Here is a 21847-nt window from a genome sequence, read left to right as displayed (position 1 = left end):
AGGCTAGTTTTGAGGAGCAATTGGGTGGGTTTTGTTGTGAAAACCTGGCAACAACCAAAACGGGAAAGAGCTTTGCGATTGACTGTACAGATAGATTTGACAAGAAATCTGAGGTACCTACCTATATTGTATTTATATAAAATACTCACAGGCAGATGTGCTTTATGTATTTCCCTGGCGTCGAAATCAGGTACATATAAATGTCAGGAAACACGATTCCTGGGTGCATGTCAATATCCACAGATTAAGTTTCTTTGACAAGTTGTAAGAAACACTATCGAGCCCAATCTTTAGTGTAATCATTTGTTTTACTTGTGTTTTCGCAGTTTCCCCTGTTATATCCAGTCATGCAGCAGGCTCTTTTGCCAGTCAGGGTTGCCAGGTTTTCACAACAAAACCCACCCAATTGCTACTCAAAACTAGCCTAATCGCGTTTTGGGGGAAAAAATCCACGTTTTGGCAGGGTTCCCCTAGTAAAATTCGCATTCCGGAGGCCAAATATCATGTTATGTGGGGTTGCTTCAACCCGTGGACATGAAAAACGACCCGCGGCAACGGTGTAAAAGTAGCCCAATTCCGCGGGAAAACCACAGACTTGGCAACACTGCACTCAGTCCAGCTGAGAGAGCGTGTTCCGACGGGAAAGTGACGTCAGTGCATACCCTCTATATTGTTAATGGTCTCTGTTGATGGCATGAATGAGTCCAGTGGTACCAATTTCTGTACGAAAGTTATGCATTATACATTATTTTCATTTAGATTAGTATTTAGTATTAGATTTTTACAGAAAAATACTACATAACGTTGCAGAAATTCAGAAATTATTCATTTTTTGAATGGGGTAATTTTCCATTTCCTGTTCGGTATGCAAGGCACTTTATAATAACTCTCTCAAGGTCTCCAGCAGGTAGTACTGACCTTAGAGACTCAAGGACTCGTTAACATTTTTGCATTTTCAAATCAGCATATTTGCTTGCTCTTCTTTTCATGAGACTTTCAAAGTACCACAACCAGAACTCTGAATTTTGACTGCTGAATAAAGATGATTTTTACACCCTTAGGTTACTTGTCTCTGCTTTATCATAGTGTCATCCAATCTGTCATCTAACAACTGATCACTGAGTTTCCAGACTAATCTTCCGTTACGCTGTTCTCTCCTGAATTCTATTATCCCAAATTTCAGGTTCCACTCCAGAAACGCTGACACTTCCAGGGCAAAGGAGTCAGTAGAATATATTCCCCCTTCTCCGTACTGAGCTACTTCACTTACTGAAATTGGCTATTACAGAAAGAGAACATAATATCCAAATTTTAATGTGGGGGAAAATTGCATACTGAATCTGGGGGGTGGGGGGGGGGGAGCAATAAAAATGGCAATACTGCATACTTAGAACTATGAGACTATTTTTGATGACATTTAAGAACAAAACCACAATTTCATAAGTAAGAACAAGGTGTACATAATAAATCTTTGTAATGTATTTTGTGATTAGCTGGGTGGCAAATCCCATTATGATTTCTATTAACTGCACTTTTGATAATATCAAATCCTTTTGATATAATCAATCCATTTTGACTGGAGAAAAAAATATTTTGATCATTTTGAAGGGTATGGTGATTTTGAAGAAAAACATAAAAAATCATTTAGAGCATCTGCACAGGCAAATGACTTTTGGTGGCCTAATTAACATATTTTGTTGTATTGTGCTATTTTATTTGGACCAAAAATAAATAAAAAAAAGGGTCAAATATAATTTAAAACTACATTTTAATTAGTGCAACACACTAAATTCAGAAGTGTTTATCTGACAGAGTACATTTTCAATAGAAAACAGAGTGCAATTAGCAGAACCCGATTTCGCCAAGCACAACATGTTCCTGGATCAACATCTTTGTTGATCCTGGAACAACATTCCATTCAACAAATCAGATTTGAGGGACAAGATTACAGTTTATGTCAAGTTTAGGCTTTCAATCAGGGCTAGGTGCTTTTACATAAGTGTTATTCACCTAACATTTCCCTCTGATTTAAAGACAAGTTATGGGTAGGGTTAGGACTAAATTTTCGGACAGGAATGTTGTTCCAGGATCAACAAAATATGTTGACCCAGGAACACATCTAACTCAGCAAAATCAGGATGTGCCTCCAATCAGGTCTAGAGTCTTATAAGCAATCTTATATTGTATTATCAAACATGATCTCTTTAAAAATACTTATCACACAGCAAGGACACAGCAGTGCATGGAAGTGTGTCAATATATCATGTGGATTCACCCCAGGTCTGGTAAAAGGTGTTTTATATTTGGAACAATGCATCAGAAAGCCAGGCTCTGCTCTCTGCTCTCAGGAGGGAGCTGCAAAGGTCTTGCTTGTCTTCAGTTCTTTGCCTCAGGCAAGGAGAGCGCGGGGGATATGAATCTTGTGAACAGGCACTTCCCTCAGTCACTGTGTCTTTGAAGAATCTGATCCAAAAGTTTCTGTGGAAAAAAAGGAGAGGAAACTTTTAACTAAACTACAACTAGCCAAGCATCCTTCTTTTTCAGAGCACCTGCACACTCAGGTCAAGTGGTGAAGAAATGAGGGGGAAGTGACTGTGTAATCTAAAGATTACCCAGAATTCTCCCCACCTGTCCCCCTGGGTGGCCATCTCCCCCGGGAGCAATGATAACCTGCTATCTGTGCTCATGCTATCATGCCTTTTCCCTCCTCGGAGGTATTCATTTTATTTTTTCTGCCTGGTTTCCTTGTCCTTGGCTATCTCTGATGCTGTGCTCCATCAACTGCTACAGAATAACCTACACATTCCAGTGTAGATTAGAAAAAGTTGAATGTTTTGTTCGAGAAACAAACTTTTGTCACAAACTGCTGTTTTCTTTTTACCACACTCTAAAAAATAATGTTGGCTCTACAAAAAACAACAACAACTTTTTTTGAGTTATGACAACTTTGAGTGAATTTATGTTCAACCAACAAGCTACACTGAGTTAGAGGAACTTAAAAATTTGTAGCATAAACACAAATTTTTAAGTTGATTACTCAAAGAAATTAAGTCGCTCCAACTACTAGAGTTGTAGCCCTGGAACCAATTAATCTTATCTATTTCAGTTCAAATCAACAGCTATAATAGCACATGCTAACAAAACTTATTTAACATGTATATTAATGAACAAGTAAGGTATTACTTGTCACTGGCATTAGCGCAGTCATTGCTTATAGTGTTTACCTACATGTATCTACTCTTCAGAACAATGGTAACCACAAAACCTTCAACATTACAGAAACTCTTTTAAATGTCAAACATAACAGCATTAAACACTAACAGGTCTTTCCCTTCACTAAAAACAAATAAATTAACACTTAAATTCAACATTTATTCTCCTTATCCAGTCCAAATGCAAAGCATGCTGGGAACTAGAAATCCACTGCCTAATTTTTGAAGTTATCAAGACAATTTCATTACGTTACTACAACTTCTTACAAGCCAATTAATGCAAAAATTTAAGTTAAAATTTTTAAGCTTAAATTACAAACTATATTAAGTCGATGTAATGACCAACATTATGTCAACAGAACTCAACAAAAGGTTTAATTAAAACAAATTAAAAATTTTAACTTGCAAACATGCATTTGTTTAAATTATGGTAACAGGTTCCTGAAGTACTTTTTAGTGCGCAACTCTTCAAGGAACTGATTAAGAGTTGGAAGTCAACTTAAAACTTGAAGCAAATTTAATATTTAAGCATTTAGATCATTTATAAATGGCCACATCACTGATTTAATAGTTCACTTCCAATTTTCTATGATTGAATACAACATTATGTTTGAAATAAGTCAAAAATTAAACATTTTGGAAGTACTTGAAGTTATAGTGGTAATAATAAAGTACAACTACTCTAAACAAAAGTGCTGAGACTAATTGAGCAAAAAAACTCAGTAAGTACTTTTAAAGGCTTGGTTATAATCAAACTACATTGGGTAGTCAAGCTACAGCTTACAAGCTTCCTGTGTCCAAATATACACTACCGTTCAAAGGTTTGTGTTGTTTTTGTTATGGTGTTGAAAGAAGTCTCTTGTGATCACCAAGGCTGGTTTATTTTGAAAGAACTGTTTTCAATTTAAATATAATTGTAATATAATTTATTTTTTTGGTGGCAAAGATTTTCAGCAGACATTACTCCAGTCTTCAGTGTCACATGATACTTCAGAAATCGTTCTGATATGCTGATTTGTTGCTTAAGTAACATTTCTTTTTATTATCAAGGCTGAAAACAGTTGTGCTTCTTAATATCTTTGTGGACACTGTAATGTATATTTTTTCAGGATTCTTTAATGAATAGAAACCTTAAAAAGAACAGCATTAATTTAAAATAGAAATAGTTAGTAATAATATAAAAGTCGTTACTGTCACTTTTGATCAGTTTAATACATCCATGCAGAATAAAAGTATTAAAAAAAATCAAATATTTCAAGGATTAAACATCTTTTGAGGCCAGTTGTAGTTGGATTAACATTTACACATGCTGGAAGAAGCAAAGAACAGCAAAAACCCAGACTGGTACGATTTCAGTCAGACTAAAGCATGTAAATGACATTTTAAAAAGACAAATTAATGCTTTTTCCCCAATTGAAATCAAATCTTCAAGGTGCCTGTAAATTCATGTATTGTGAGTATTATTGTAATGATCAATTCAAAGTCCTTAAGTTTTATAACAGGTAAAAATCACAGGACACACATAAGAGCCATGGAAAGTTATGAGTTACAAAACAAATGCCTATGTGAACTCTTTTGGCATCTTTCTCTCTCTCACACTGTATCTCTCCCCTCACCAGCTTTTCTCCATCTTCATCCTGACTTATCAGGAATTCATCACTGTCACACAGGAGGTGAAAGCTTGAGAGACAGAGGGGCTTCATGGGAGACAGTGAGTCAGACACTTCATGACAAAGTATCAGCCTCACAGGACCTGACATCCATTAAAACAACACACCCAACAAGAGATTTCTCCTTTACAAAAGCTCACGCTTTGGGCATCTAGGGATCAGCCTGTCAGCAAAGACATCCAAAATTCCAATGAAAGCTGTCCTGTTGTGGAATTCAACACTCTAAACATCAAAAACAGGGAAATTATTGTTGACACAACCCTCCTTTGTGTCACAAACATCCCATAGGTATCAGGGCCGTGTCTGTCACCGAAAAGAACAAAAGGAATGCATGAATAAATCACCCTTGAGTGGAATTAATCTGGATTTCAAAAAGTGGTTTGATAGGCAGGATTCATTTAAAGAACTATACTGACCTCTGCTGGAAGACAGGGCAAGTACAACTGATATCTGCACTCGTGAAAGGAATAACTTGCTGGAAAAATAAAATTCTGTCTTTATTCCTAACCCTCCTGTTTTTCCAAACCTGTACGGCTTTTTTCTTTCTTTCTGTGGAACACAAAAGACAATCTACAGAACGTACTAGTTTATCTTTTCTATGCTATTATAATGAATCGGAACTGGAACTTTTAAGCTTCAAAAAGTATGAAAGAACACCATAAAATGATTGCAAAAGTGGTCCATATGAAGTCTGTGCAATATTTAAGTGTTCTGAAGTCATACGATAGTTTTGGATATGAAACTTCAGTCATTATTTATTGATAATCTTCTCTTTATCTGAGCTATTACATCAAAAACTGCTGTGACTCAGTCATTGAGTCTGTGAACTGACCTCAAAAACCAGTTCAGTGCAATTAGTGAATCATTAAGAAGTTTTGTGAAACAGATCAATAGATTCATTGAAAAGATCTGACTCAAAAGAACATTTAATTCACAAAACAAAACATTGTTACTTCTGTCAAGGAGAGACGTCAAGATTATCAGTGAATAACAGCTTGAATTTGTTGTGCGACTTCAGAAGACTTGAAATATACAGCATATGAACTATGAACTAGTTTCATGATTCTTTTTTAGTGGTTTTCCCTTTTTTTAAAAAAAATTGAAAGAGCTTCAGTCCCAATTAATTGTAATTACAGCAATTGACATATTTTTCAAAATATCTCCTTTTGTGTTTTTGGGATTAGGACAGTTTTCATTTTTAGGTAAACTATCCCTAAGTTTTCACAATAGCCTGACAAGATAAACGTAATGGTCATGTCGCATATGATCATTTCCAAGCTGCCTTAAGCACTGTTGAGACACTCAGCATGAATTCACCTCATGAGTCTCTATATATCGCTTGACACCTCAGAACGGAGGTAAAAGTTCAGCAAGGTGAGATCAGACAGTCTGGCACCACACAGCACCAGCTGTTTCTGACCGGAGGGAAGGTTTTCACAGAACAACTAAAGTTTCATCTCCGCTGGTACACTTGGGCTGACAGTTGTGACAGAACGCATTAGGAGACAAAAGCCTCAGGTGTGTTTGTCCTTGTGGGGGTCATTAAAGGTCAGCCTGGAGGATCACTTGAGAGTGTTCACTGTTACAGAATCAGCACGAAGCAACACAGCCATTCTGTCATGACGTCAACTTGTAGGCCAGTCCGGAAGGCTAATTAACTGTGTGTTCTCGCTAGAATTGCCAAGGGTCATTTAGAATAGTTGTTTTTAAGTTAATAGTTTAACGCCATTTGAAGAAACTTTCACATTTTGTTCTAGCAAATGTTATTAGCAAATTGCAACATGTTTGTTAAAGGGTTATTTCACCCAAAAATGAAAATTCTGTCATTAATTACTCACCCTCATGTCGTTTCTCACCCGTAAGACCTTCGTTCATTTTCGGAACACAAATTAAGATATTTTTGATGAAATCCGAGAGCTTTCTGACACCCCCCATAGACCGCAACATAATTACCGCTTTCAAGGCCCAGAAAGGAAGTAAAAGCATTGTTAAAATAGTCCATGTGACTACAGTGGTTCAAACTTTATGTAATGAAGCGACGAGAATATTTGTGCGGAAAAAAAAAAAAAAAAACGTTCTCCTTTCTCTTTTGTGTCAGTCTCCGACGCTGTTCACATTGTAATCGCAGTGCAGCGCTTCCGAGTTCTACGTCCAAATGCCAGCTCAGTATTGGCCAGCTACTAAAGTCTTTTTTTTTTGCACATAAAAAGTATTCACATCGCTTCATAACATTAAGGTTTAACCACTGGAGTCACATGGACTATTTTAATGATGTCTTTACTACCTTTCTGGGCCTTTAAAGTGGTAATAACGTTGCAGTCTATGGGGTGGGTCACACCGTGTCCTAACCAATCGCGATGCGATAAGATTCCAGCGACGAGCAGTTTGACTGTCCACGCTAGATGCGAAGCAACAATGAGAAGCGATAAAATCAATCAAAAACCACAGCCAATCAGAAGAGAGTGTGGGCGGGCTCTCTCGGCAAGAGCACAGCAGACACAATAGCCACTGTCGGGCCTAAAGCAGGCGTGCTAGTGTGTGCCAGGGCCAGTCGTGTTTCCACCGTCACTTCCGGGGCTTGATCGTGCCTCGTCGGGGCTTCCTCGGGGCCAACGGCCAGGGTTTTTCGGCCCGCCGAATACCTTGGTCCAAAGCGGGCCAGCTCGGGCTTGAGGGAGTGGTTATGAACAAAGGCGGAGTTTATCTGTGTGTGGAGATGGAGGCGCCATGGATGATTACATAGGTTACCAGCTAACATCAGCATTAAAGACTTTTAAAAACATTTTAGCTCAAAACTCACTTTCAGACAGCAGCAAGTGTTTGAAATAACTTCTGTTTGTGATCCGATGTGGATTCTGATCACCAAGACTATGCGCGCTATTACCATAGTAAACGTGGTAAATACGACTGCTTGAAATCAGACAAATTATATACGTAGGCTCTCACAATCATGTATTTATTTTATCTGTCAGCACGTCTCGTTTCTTAACGGACTGTCTGATATCCATATTTAGCTCCGCGTATTTCATAAAATAAAGCAACTCCAGTTTTTCGGGATTCCTCTGTTTCTCAGACTGAAAATATAACTGTTGGGACTGTCACTGGAGAGAGTGCTAAAGCTCCTCAGGTCGTATTTTTGGTGGAAAATTTGTAGAAATTATCATTCTTTGTAAATGTGATGTAAACATATGACTACAAATAACATGACTACAAATAAACAGAAACAGACGCGACTGAATAAGTGCGTGTGTCCTCTTTCTTTTGTGAAATAACAGTAAATACCACTTTATTTCTGTGACTAATGTTTAATCTTGACACAAATTAATTAATTATTAATTAATTTGTGTGGTAAAACATTGATGCTTGGGTTTTTAAATCTTTAAGTAAAAAACAAAATGCCAACAAACGCCTGCTTTTATCATGTTCACTTTATGATCTCACTAGTTTCCAGTGATTTCTTTCTGATTATTTTTCTGATAAAACTTCTATTTGTTTGTGAAATGACGGGTTTGTGTGACGTTGTTTTAGGGAGGCGTGTTACGGGCGGGTTTCAGTGAAGTGCTGCAGAGGTTCTGGCCCGACGGTGGAAATGCAGCGTGATTTTGGGCTCGGTGCTACAAGTCTGGGGCTATTAGCCTAGCCTGGCCTGATGAAAGCCCTGGCTCGCACTGGCCCGACAGTGGAAAAGCGGCTAATGAAATGGGCAAGTACATATTAAAATTCATAAATATTACACCATTTCCGAAGATGAACGAAGGTCTTATGGGTTTAGAACAACATGAGGGTGAGTAATTAATGACAGAATTTTCATTTTTGGGTGAACTAACCCTTTAAGTCAAGCACATACCGTAAACTCACATCCTAGATCAGGGATGGGCAACTAAAGTCCAGGACTGCCGCTGTCCTGCAGAGTTTGGCTCCAACCCTGATAAAAACTCAACTGGATATAGCTTTCTAGTAATCCTGGAGCCTGAGTAGCTGGTTCAGGTGTGTTTGTTTAGGGTTGGAGCAAAACTCTCCAGGAAAGTGGCCCTCCAGGACCGAAGCTGCCCATCCCTGTCCTAGATCAATCAGTCTCAACTGGGAACTGGGATCCACTAGGTTGCCTCAGCAAACTTACAAGGGGCTGCAAAAGGTTTGGTAACACTTTATTTTGGAATCCAATTCTCACTATTAACTAGTTGCTTATTAGCATGCATATTACTAGGATATTGGCTGTTAATAAGTACTTACAAAGCACATATTAATGCTTTATTCTGCATGACCATATTCTACATCCCTTAATCCAACCCAATATTTAAACTTAACAATTACATTACTAAAAATTAGGAGTTTATTGAGGCAAAAGTCATAGTTAATAGCTAGTTAATAGTGAGAATTGGACCTTAAATTAAAGAGTGACCAACAGTTTTTAACTCAAGGGGCCTTCGAGTCAAAAAGGCTGAGAAGAACTGCCCTAGACAGAAATCTGAAGCATGCAAAAGTCTCAGTTAAAAAAAAAAAAAAAAAAAAATCTTTTTTAGAGCTTTATTTTAAAAACTCAGACATTCCTCAGGGAACCCATTACTGGAAAAAGCTAATTCTCTTCCAGGTCTTAGGACTACAAACTGAACAGCTCTATACAGTTTCAGTTAAAACTCTGAATCTAATTTCATTTTGGCTATTAAACCAGGCACTCTTTAATTGAATTCTTATTTTAATTACATTCTTCTAAGGTAACTACATATCTTTGTCCTGAAAAATGACCCTGTCATATTTTACTGTTCTGCTCTCTATTCAGCTAAGAAGCATGTCTGTTTAAGGTTTCATTTTACTACATAAATGTCACAGTTATTTGATGAAACCACAATGTGTGGCCCGGCATGTTCTCTGCACACATCAGGATACCTTTAATTCACTTAACAAATGCAAAATATGATGTGCTTTGGGACTAAACCTGCCTGCTACATAGCGGTAATGGATTTTTTTATAATAAAACGGAATATCCGTTTCAATGTAACAAATAAACGTGTCATAAGGACACATAATTGTGGATATATTGTTGATTATTGTGTATATTGTGAATACTGTTGGCTCTTAGATTAACAGAAGCAACATCTAAACAAACGCATGTAAATAAAAATACAAGCTGCGGATATTTTTTGGAATGATTAAGCTTTTGTCTCATACAATCTATAAGCCTTAAAATACAAAGCAGTTTTGTGTGAGATAAAGCTTAACCTTTTTGAAGACCTCTGCCCTCAGCCTGTTGGTTTCAGACACTAGTCTCTTCCTCTCCTCCTCCTTCTTTCTGGCCACCTCGGGGAGTTTGTTGTAAATCCTGCAAGCACAGACTGAGGATGATGGACACATAATGACATGAAAACAGTGACTTAGGTGGTAAAAGGAATTGATCTATCTACTTTTCATCCAAACACAAACATGAACACACAAAGAAATATCTTGATTGATATATGTCAATATATGCTTTAATCCACTATATTTCATCTGATCTGGTGGCTTTTATTTCAACACACAGATAAGCAAACACTATCCTTATCAAAAAGGGGTCATATTGTGTTGTTGCACTGATAAGCACTGGTGCATGTTTGGTATTGTGAAAGAGAGCGTATGAGAAATCTCACCGTCTGGATCTCCATTGCATCTCCTTGCCTGAGATGGCTCTGTCCCTGGGTTTGAAAAGGTTATCTACAAAAAACATTCAGCAGGAGAATAAAGGATAAAAATGAAAAGTTTGTTACAAAGCTTAATATTTAATGGTTACATTTTATTCTTCAGTTGCTGTCAAGTCTGTCATGAGCTTACTGAACAAATATTGTAGTTGCATATACAGTAGCTAATGAATAAAAACATTTTTAGAGTAACTTGTAGATTCATATTGGAGACAATAGGGGGCATTGGTAAGCTGCAGGATATTTTTATGTACTTTTTAAGATTCATTGTTCATTCTCAACAGGGCCACAATGATACATCCAAAGACCTTTGAGATCTCAGTTGTATCTGTTTGCTTTGTGTTTTGTATAGTCTGTCCATCCCAAGTTTGTTTTGATATTACTGAAGTTTTAATGCACCAAGTGTTTCAGTGCAGCACTGAAGCATGTCTTCCTGTGACAGCATCAATAATGTGCCTCGCTGCAGTGTGCTTGCCCTAAAAGTAAGACAGCCACCGTTGGCACATTTTGCAGGCATTTGCCGCACTGATGCACTGCTAGCAATTCATTGTTCATTGCTTCTGTGGATACCTGATTGAATGGTTATAGAAGCAATACTGAGACTGCATTGCTGCAGCACTAGATCTGCACTATAGCTCCTTCAACTGTGCATAGGATACTAATGAAAACAGAGTATCTTACCACTAAGTGGGTGTGGCTTGGTGCAGTTCCGCCTCCGGTTAGCCGTCTCCACGCCCATGATAAATTCTGCTGTTTGTAAGCTCCGCCTCTCCCTGGCCCTCAGTTCTATTCGCCGAAGCCGATTCTGAGAGCGAGAGATGAAATCTGGCCGAAACAGCTCAAGAGCCTCCTACACACATTTGGAAATGAACGCAAAGTTTGTGTCACAGTGAAATGCTGGAGTGTATATTTGCCACAAGTCAGTGTTCAGAAAGGAAGTAAACTTGAGGCTTTGTTTACACACAAATCCAGTTTGATTTTAAATAGGCACGTACAATCTATTTTTCGATATTGGATGTATTTTGGTTGATACTGGAATTTTAATTGTACATGATTATGCTTCCTATATTTACATTTAGATAACCCTTTGAGGTCATCTGACACTCACTTAAAGTTAATCTATAAAAACACTAATACATGTAATAACACTGTTAAATGTAATTTTTAGCAAATCTCAAAATGACAATACATTTTTATGCTGTATATTATAAGTATTGTCAAAAGTACCGACTTTGATACCAAGTCCGTACTGAAAATTTAAAAATGTGACGCTTTGAGCGCTGTTGAGCGGATTCGTAAACACCTTTGATTGGCCATTGTGTTCACGCGCTCATCAATGACGCTCTTCACCGAGCGCTTACACAGATACACACGGAGCGTTTGAAAGCAGGCATCGATCAGCGAACCTTTCAAATCCTCCAGTTTTAAAATTCAAACACTTGCGTGTGCTTTCAAACGCTCCCGTGCTTTGATCATTGTAGCCAATCACAGACATATCTGTTGAGCGCGTGAACACAAAGGCCAATCAGAGGTGTTTACGAATACGCTCAACAGCACTCAAAGCGTCACATTTTAAATTTTTTTTGACTACACTACATTATAAATTAATGAAGCCTAAAATCAGCTGTAGCATTTAAAACAACTGATTTTATTTTTAATATTTTATGTAGTTTTTTAATCTACAAAATACAATAGAATTTTAATAGAATCAGCCATAATATGAAAATAATTATTGGCTTAGCAATATTAAAATTTTGCAAGTAATGCAATATGAAATCTGATCAGACAATTCAAACTGAGATGCAAAAAAATCTGATTTTAACTGGATTTTATACCACATATGGGTGTGGTTTGGATCGAGTTTGTAAGTAGGTGTGATGGTCAGATTATAAAAAAAAAAAGAAATTCTGATGTTTGCTGCCTGTCTGAACAAACCCTAAGGAGTAAAACCATACCCTTAAGCTAAGTGACTGGGGTTTAGTGGCCTGCTGGTCAGTCCTGGACCCACAGGTGCAATTAGTCAGATGAGGAGAGACCGGGCACTCAATAAGTCTCCTGACTTTCTCTGCAGTGTGGAAAACTGTTCTGACCTCAAGAGGGGCCCTTTCACATGCCTGAGGGACTCCTGGACAGATAAATAATGATGTTAGCTTAGTGCCTTAGCACAGAGTCTTAAAAACACTTGCCATAACACATTTTTACCTGCATAAGTACTAATGCATTGTAATACATTAAAGTACTGGCATACAGAAGTAGAGCAAGACAGTCCACAATAGGGTTTGCATACATTTTAGTATTTAAAAACAAATATGAAAAAGCATTGCACTACATTCAAATTCTGTAATGTAAAAAACTTCCAAGAGAAAGTGAATATTGTGTGGAAATTAATGTGGCGGGACATGATTTTGTCCTTTGGGATTTGAATGAATTGTTGTTAAGATTTTATTGGTGGCACAAGCAAGAATTAGCATTACTATTGCTGACTTAAAGGGTTAGTTCATCCAAAAATGAAAATTCTGTCATTAATTACTCACCCTCATATCGTTCCACACCCGTAAGACCTTCGATCATCTTCGGAACATAAATTAAGATATTTTTCATAAATGCCAAAGTCACGTGATTTCAGTAAATGAGGCTTCATCACAGTATAAGTGTTTTGAAATTTCAATGGTTCACCACTGGAGGGCGTGACGTTGGCAGTTTGATACGCACTCCGAACCACTGATTCGAAACAAAAGATTCGTAAAGCTTCAAAGCTTCATGAAGCAGTGTTTTAAAATTGCCCATCACTAGATGTTGTTGAATAAAGTCGTTATTTTGTTTTTTTGGTGCACAAAAAGTATTCTCGTCACTTCATAATATTAAGGTTGAACCACTGTAGTCACATGAACTGTTTTAAATATGTCTTTAGTAGCTTTCTGGGCATTGAAAGTGTTAATTGTCTTGCTGGCAATGCAGGCCTCACTGAGCCATCGAATTTGCGTTCCGAAGATGATCAAAGGTCTTACGGGTGTATAACGACATGAGAGTGAATAATTAATGACAGAATTTTCATTTTTGGGTGAACTAACACTTTAAGTTTAGGGGTTTGTTCAAATGCATAACAAGTTTATGTTACGGACATGAATGTTATCTCAATTCATGCAGGTTTAATAAGCACAGGTGTACTATTTCTTTTTCAAAGGCACGCACTGAAGGAAGAACCAAAGCCATGTTTAGAAACTGAATATTGGAGGAGGGCAACACCCTGGAAATGACCCAGAACCTCCTAACAACTACCTAGCAGTGTGCTAAAAACCAGCAATGCTAGTTTGGTGTGGTAGTAAAGTTTAAAATGGTGTATACAGTAAAGGTGTGGTCACATTTATTGTTCGGCAAATTTTCACAGGTGAAATCCAGGCATTTAATTTGGAATCCACACAATCTGGAATTTCGTATGAGGGCGAAAGATTTCCCCAAGCAGACTTCGCAACGGGTTCAAGTTGTTCACGCAGATTCGTCACATTGCTGACCTCGCTTTAAGTGACTTCTGTGCGAGCTGTGCTTCATATATCGCTACACTATTGACAATGGACCTCATTTCCCACAAAATTTAGCTGAAATTGCTAATGCGACCACACCTTAAGAAAACAAAATCACAAACAAACAATATAAAAATCAGGCTGGTTAATATTATTATTTTGACAACTCATGTGGTCTTGGATGTTTTGGGCTGTATTTACAGCACAAATTTTTCATAAAAGATTTTGAAAACCTTTTTTTTATTTTCAGTAATTTACTAATAAATAAATCATGTCTCAAAAAGTCCAGGAATATTCATTAAATAGGGTTGTATACATGTCATACCAGTTCTTTTGGAAGATCTTGTCTTTTGATCCTCTAAGTCAGAGTAAGATGTTGCATTTTCAAGGCGTTTCACACTGAGCACATTCGAGCTCTTGATTATCACAGGGGAGTCCACCATTTTATTCAAAATTGGCTCTGAAATAAAAGTTAAAATCCTATTCACTCAAGATCAGTGAGAGAGAGACAGGCCGAATTAAATGACAGATGCAGGGAGTTGCAAAAGGACAGAGAAGGATTGGCACATAAATAAACTAAGACTTGTGGTTAAGTGCCCTTGTGCGCCCTCCCTGCAGTTGTACCTGGTGTTAGTTCATCAGAGCCCAGTCATGCAGTCACATGCCTCACAGACCACATGCAAAAAATCAGTGTGCTGCAGAGAGGATATTATCCTTCGACTCATCACAAGGAAATGTGTTTAGCCATACAAACCCAGAATAGAGGCCAGAGAAACCAATAGACTTTAGATGCAACGTAATGTGGAGTCAATGATGCATCATCTCACATAAGAAGATTGAAACTCACCCTATTTTCTTTTCAATAGCTCCTGCTCGCTCGCCTTCTATTACTTGGTAAAAAAAATCAGTGTCCTGACTGTGCATCTAGTTATCCTGCAAGGTAAAAAACTGCAAAATACCAGTGCCAAATGCTGATAATGCTACAATCCACTACTTGACTTTACTCTAAAAGAATCTCTAAGCTCAAACCTCTCCCTGTTAAAATCCAAAATCCTGCCTCACAGCGAACTTCCTACTAAGAGATTTCCTTCCATCTTTGGATATCCATCCATCAAACGATGCCAGATTAAACCTTTTCTTGTGCCAGTTGGCCTTTTTATCTGATGTCTGAGACCCACTTGAGCTGGCACGCCAATGCAATGCTCCCTCTGGATTTAAACTTCCCAGGTGCACTCTTTTGTTTTCACAAATCCATTTATAGGATCATTCTGTGTCAACTCAACCAGAGGTCCCCGGCTCAGTTTTTTGATTTTGTTATTATTTCTTTTGTAGAAAGACAAACGTAAATAGTGATGAAACCAAAATATTAAATGTCACAGATGTATATTTACTGAGTAATCCACGATTTTGTAGTGGGGGGTCAAAATGACAATTTTCACTTGAGATTTGGAGCAAAATTAGAGGGGTGTAAAAATGAATATAAAAAGTTGTCAGCATCATTATTTTATTTTGACACGGAGATTGGTAGGTCGGTTATTAAAATCTGTTAACTTTAGCAATCTTTGTTTTCATTATATGCCAACAGGACATTTCAAAAATGGCAAAAAGCACTTCTTGTGTTTTTTTTGCCTCAAGTTTGAATGCCTGTAACTCAAGAAGTATTAAAGATATCTTAATATCCTTTTAGATTCTGGTTCTTAACAAACTTTCCTTTTGGTATCTTCATTTTAAAAGTAAATGGTTCAATCCCAGAGATATGGACATGTTAATGTGGCTCAATGAGTAAATCAGTAAATTGTACATATTTTCAGTGGTCAAAAACCAAATGCGGGTCACTTTGCATACAGCTGAATATCTAAAGAACAAATAATGTTAAAAACTAGAACTCCATCTAATTTTTTACCTATCAGCTCAATTGCATAAGACATACCTGCCATAAATAGCCTATTCTTTTTCTAAAGTTGTCATGCCTGTAACTTTAAAAGTATTCAAGATATCTTAATATCCATCTAGATTTTCAATCTTAATAAACTTTTCTTTTGTAATCTTCATTTTTAAGGCCCTATATAGTTCAGTCCCATACATATTGGGACCCCAATGTGACTCCATGTCCAAATTGTTGAAAATTACCCATTTTCAATGGTCAAGAACCAAATGTAGGTAACTTTTTAAACAGTTGATAGTTATTACTGGGAAAGTTTCCAAAATTTGCTTGATTTGACATGGAATTACCCTATAGTTTTACTAACAATGCATTCCCATTCTCAACGAGCTTGAGGGAAGGCATATCATTAACAATGCATGAGCCACCAATCAGGTGTGCAACCTGAGTAGGAGATGTTGAAATGAAAACACACTGGCTAAGCTATCACATGGTGCGTCCGAGAGATATGTTGCAGCAATGCTAGAATAAATGAGAGCAACAAATAGAGAGAAAAAGAGGATGGATACATTTGCATGGCTGCTGAGGAGCAGTGAGGTGATATAGGTACCTGATGGTTTGCTGAATGCCTGTCTGGCTCTTAGATTGCTCTGCAGAGGCCCTAAGACATCATTAGCCTTTCCATTCAGTCTGAAGGCGGCAGAAGATGAGTGGCACCTTGTTCTGAATGGCAATGATGTTAAAGTAGAACACCGTGTGTCGGAGCCGGAGCCAGCATTATTCTTAAAGGTGCTGCCATTGATGGTTGAACTATCCTTCAGGTGCTGGGAAGGCCTTTCTGTTCCATCAACGCCAACGTTAGCCATGTCCCAGTCACTGTAGGACATTTTAGGTTGAATCATCGTCCTGGGTTTCTCAGGGTTCTGAGTAAAAGATGGTTTTCCAAGGGAAAGGGACAGAGTGGATCTATACAAAGTCTGTCTTAGAGGGATTGAGAGGGATTTGTCCAAGTACAGAGTAGACCTGGACAGATTGGATGGTAGGAGCTCCAGATGGACGCAGGAGCGGAAGATATGACGTTTTAAAGGGGGTGAAGAGTCTGTTTCCTCACCTTCCATGGTGTAGCTGTGCCTGTGGCCAGGCGGAGCTTGGGGGCTGCTGGGGGTCTCGTTAGCACAATGATGTTCACTGCTCTCGTCCACCGTCACCACAACTGCTTTGTGTTTAGAAAGCATCGGAGTGCCAGCAATTTTATTTTCACTGCGGGCCATGAAAGAGGGCACTCTGTCAGGCATGTTTAGAGGGCTAAATGCTGAGCTTGAATGAGGCGTACAATCCCTTTTTGGAGACAAACTCCGGGCGGTGATGGAGATCGAGGAGAAGCTTGAACGTAAAGTGGGTCTACTGAAGCAATGGAGAGCTTCAGGGACACTGCGTGTCCGGCCCAGGAATAAAAAAGGACTGGGTGTGTGTTCTGATCTCCATGATTCATCAAATGATGTGAAGCCAGATAAAAAAGGAGGTGTTCGTCTTCCTCTCACCGGGTCCTCCCATCTACTCCTTAGACTTCTGCATGGTGTCATGGCATTTTGGTGAAGGTGCCAGGAATACTCATTATCCACTGCCTGTGAATTACAAGACCTTTAGTATTAAGCTTCAACTTTTACAAAATATTAAAGGAATATTCTGGGTTAAATACATATTAGATCTATCCAGGGTTGAGATTTTAGTAATTTTCCATGAACATACTGGATGAAGACTCAAAAAAATTTGAATTTGAATTTTAGATGGATTTATTAATGAATCATTCATACCAATATATGAACTAGTTTGTTGACAAGAAATGATTCAATAATAGAAGAATTTGTTCAAATATTGGTTTGCATTTGCAAAGCTTTAAACATGACTAATATCTATCAGATGAGATATTTAACAGCTTGAAAAAGTATATTTAGTATAAAAATGCACTTACAATGGAAGTCTATAAGATAATCAAATCACTGTACAAACTATGGGATAATGTGAAATTATTCTGTATAGTAATCAAAAGCATGTCAGAGATGTGGCCACTGGAGTTTAACTTGTATTTAACCTGGAATAACAACCTCACATGCAATGTACAAAGTGTCCTCAGGCTACAGTCCACCTCTAAATGTGCTACAAATGCATCTGTGATATTTGTAGTCTTTTATTATAGCCTCTATAAATGTGAATTTCACCCAGCGGCTAAAAGATGGACACAACAAGTTAGATATTCATGCTGTTTTATGATGAAATCATGGGGCTATATAGTGGCACACAATTCTGTATATTCACAACAACTGATAAACACATTGTAAGAATTTAAGAATTACAGATATCATGGAAAAACTTTATCTGTCAGAAAAAAGTCTTGGGTAAAGACAGCTGTGTTTGAGACATTTTTAATTATTGATTATTGATTTTCGATTGCTGATGATTTACGGAAAAAGGCCAAACAACATGACTGAAACAGTTGTTTTCAGTTACAACAGATAGACACCCTGCAAATTTATTAGCAAAACTGAGCACAAATCACTGTTGTTTACCGCTGATACTGAATTTTGACCTCCATTTTGAAATAATGAGCAATTATTATCAACAACAGAGTGGACATTTTCAACATAACAAAAATATATGCTGAAAAATATTTTTTTTTATTATTTTCAGCTTATAATATGCATGTCTTACAAGTACAAATATTTTTATTGTAAATTAATTAGTATAGATGATTTGAATGTGTGTTCTTCAAAACATTACATTATATTTGAGAAATGGACACATAATATCACAAGTTATCATTAATATAGAATCGTATAAGGGGACACATTATCTCTTGACTGATGCAAAGGGTATTCACAAGTTTATGGTCTATCACTACTCTAATTTGTCCAAAACATTATGGTAATTTTGTGTCAGCCAGTTGTTAATATGTTTTAAAAGTCCATTTAAGCTGTATGACTTTTGGAAACTTTAACATGACCCTTATGATGAAATATACAGCCACTTAAAGTTAGGTTTCATTTACAAAAACGTTTAAAAAAGCTCCGAAATGTCCGATACCATAATGTAATTTGTCCAAAGTCTCTCTTACCTCATGAATGTTGGGTGTCGACTGATAAGAGCACTTCCAGCCTCTGAGCCGCAAGTTCGAACGCATGTCACTCACATGTCAGCCTGTGGAAAACATAAATATTTTTAGATAAACGCATTACGCAGTTTGAACAAACACAAGTTCGCATAAAGTGCGGTGCACAGATGCCATATTATTCAGTCGCGAGACAAACTTAAAACGCCATCTCATCTGCCAAATTACGTCACAACACAAACGAAACGAGCAAGCGCCATTTGCCAGCCCAACCAACTCCCATCTGCTCACCTTTAATTGAATTATTCATGAGCTGGCACTATTATCTAGTGACCACGCCACTCTGAGTGAGTTTCCAAGTATTTCAGCCTACCTGTTACTCACAGTTTATTGCTGTAATTATACTTGGTGAGTCATTCCAAATGATTTCTAAATTCTGAAAAGCTTTTACATTTGCTGTGTTTTTCACACTGTAATAATATGCTTGTTATTATTAACAGCCCTGTTAAACATCCAGTTGCCATATCAGCTTACATGATTTAATTATTTATTAGCAAAACAGTAGATATTCCTGTTCAACTCTCTGTCACGGTCTACAGCATATAGTACGTACACATTAAAGTTAAAGTCTCCACCAATAACTGCTGTCCAAAAGCAGGCATTAAAAATGAATTCTAAGTGTTAATTGACTTGTGTTGATAAATGTTAACTTTTGTGTTAAGTAGCATACACATACATTTACACATACATGTATAGCCTACATATATTTTATCGTAAGTGTCTTACAAATTATAACTCTAGATATGTGTGACTGTATAAAAATATTTCAGAGCAACTAATAAAACTTGATATTTTAGACATTGTAACAGCGAAAACCTAATAAAATATAATAAATATGTGACCCTGGACCACAAAACCAGTCATAAGTCGCACGGGTATATTTGTAGCAATAGCCAACAATACATTGTATGGGTCAAAATTATTGATTTTTCTTTTATGCCAAAAATTATTAGGATATTAAGTAAAGATCATGTTCCTATAAGATATTTTGTAAATTTTCTACCGTAAATACATAAAAAATGTATTTTTGTGAGTGGATATGCATTGCTAAGGATTTCATTTGAACAACTTTAAAGGCGATTTTCTCAATATTTTGATTTTTTTTCACCCTCAGATTCCAGATTTTCAAATAGTTGTATCTCGGACAAATATTGTCCTATCCTAACAAACCATACATCAAAAGCTTATTTATTCAGAATATCAGATGATGTATAAATCTCAATTTAAAAAAATTGACCCTTATGACTGGTTTTGTGGTCCAGGGTCACATATACTGTAGCTTTCTCCACTGTTTGGGATGCTAAAATAAGGGACAAACTGCATCCAATGTATTGTGATTATATTACTCTAAATAGAATATGACTATACTGGGAGGATGATTATACTAGGAGGATGGAAACCCTAAACATGTGGTGACTATGGACATTAAGATCATGCACTTTAAACAAACACGTAAGCAAAACAATTTAATTTCCCCATCCAGGTCCTGAAGCAAAACTCATTATCTTATTCTCTTGCGCTTTAGCTCAACAACCGAAACACCCCGTGGGTGAAAAAGGAAGAGAACTATAAAACATTTCCTGTGAAAAAGAAAATTATGCATTCATAGCCTTTGTTTTCTGTTGGTTCTGCTTTATCTGTGTTGAACCAGTGAGGGGAATTGTACTAACAGCTGATCTGTCTCTGAAGAGTAGCTGGGGAGTATTGAATATGTCTTTCCACGCTGACTGATTGCTATCATCAGAGGGGGCTGAACAGTCACGGCTCTTGCCCTGACCTGAGGATTCATATGGAAAATAGGGAAAGGCTCATGAGGGTGCATCTGTGGGGGAAATCACTTGCAACGTGAAACTGCCAAGTCATTGCAGACCATCTGCGATGATTTGGTGTGTTGCAAATTTAAAAAATTAATAACTGTTTTCATACATCTGGGTTGAATTAGGAATTTCAATCAGCAGTGATACAGTATATTTCTCTATTTAATGTTAGTAGTTAGTTTCCGCACTCATTACCATTGACCATGTTCCCTAACATGTATTATATGTAGTGGCTCTCAAATAAGGGGTTGTGTCCATAAAATAGGTCACAAGTCTGTTATGATTCTGGACTGCAGGGAAAAACAAGGCTTAATGCAATAATAATATATAATATAATCTTACATAATTCATGTAATTGGTAACACTAGTATGGGGAACAATTCTCTTTTAAAAAGTTGCTTATCAGCTTGCATATTGGCTGTTTATTAGAACTTATAAAGCACATATGGCATGACCATATTCTACATTCCTAAATCCTACCCTACATCTAAACTTGAACGCTACAACAACTACCTTATTAACTATTAATAAGCAGTAAATTAAGAGCTTATTGAGGCAAAAGTCGTAGTTAATATTAAATATGTGTTAACCATACCAAAGTGTTAAGCCCTGGGTATACTTCGTTTTTTTACGCGTACGCTAGTGTACGCACACAGTCGAACGCACAGCCTTGAAAAGTATACTCGTACGCATACGCAGGCATTCGACGCATGCGCAGTTTTGAGCAATCTCTCGCCACGAGTTACAACCCATGTAAACATCTCTGTATTCTTTCATGCTAGAGTTGTACAAATGAGGGTACTTTCTAACCTCTTTGCACAATCTCTTGTCTATGTAGGTCTCCATTGTTGCTGCAGATTGACTACCTTGTGAATCGATGCCCCAGGGCACGGTTGCCACCTTGTGG

The 21847-nt window shown here is 37.4% G+C and overlaps 1 protein-coding gene across 2 annotated transcripts; it reads right to left on the bottom strand.

The window, feature by feature from the left end:
* Positions 1 to 1751: 1751 nt before the first annotated feature.
* On the bottom strand, positions 1752 to 19337 carry c17h10orf90 (chromosome 17 C10orf90 homolog). 2 transcript variants are annotated; one of them, XM_051869223.1, is made up of 8 exons: positions 19070 to 19337; positions 16568 to 17582; positions 14401 to 14535; positions 12510 to 12679; positions 11236 to 11404; positions 10507 to 10570; positions 10103 to 10202; positions 1752 to 2478 (listed from the first exon to the last, which is right to left on the bottom strand). In XM_051869223.1, the coding sequence occupies exons 1-8, from the start codon at positions 19133 to 19135 to the stop codon at positions 2440 to 2442; spliced, it is 1758 nt and encodes a 585-aa protein (XP_051725183.1). In that variant the 5' UTR covers positions 19136 to 19337; the 3' UTR covers positions 1752 to 2439. The 2 variants fall into 2 exon arrangements, with proteins under 2 accessions (XP_051725183.1, XP_051725184.1); XM_051869224.1 differs by lacking the exon at positions 14401 to 14535.
* Positions 19338 to 21847: the final 2510 nt, after the last annotated feature.

This window comes from Ctenopharyngodon idella, chromosome 17 (assembly GCF_019924925.1).
Source record: "Ctenopharyngodon idella isolate HZGC_01 chromosome 17, HZGC01, whole genome shotgun sequence".
NCBI classification, from domain to species: Eukaryota; Metazoa; Chordata; class Actinopteri; order Cypriniformes; family Xenocyprididae; genus Ctenopharyngodon; species Ctenopharyngodon idella.
This window is presented reverse-complemented; position numbering and strand designations above follow the sequence as displayed.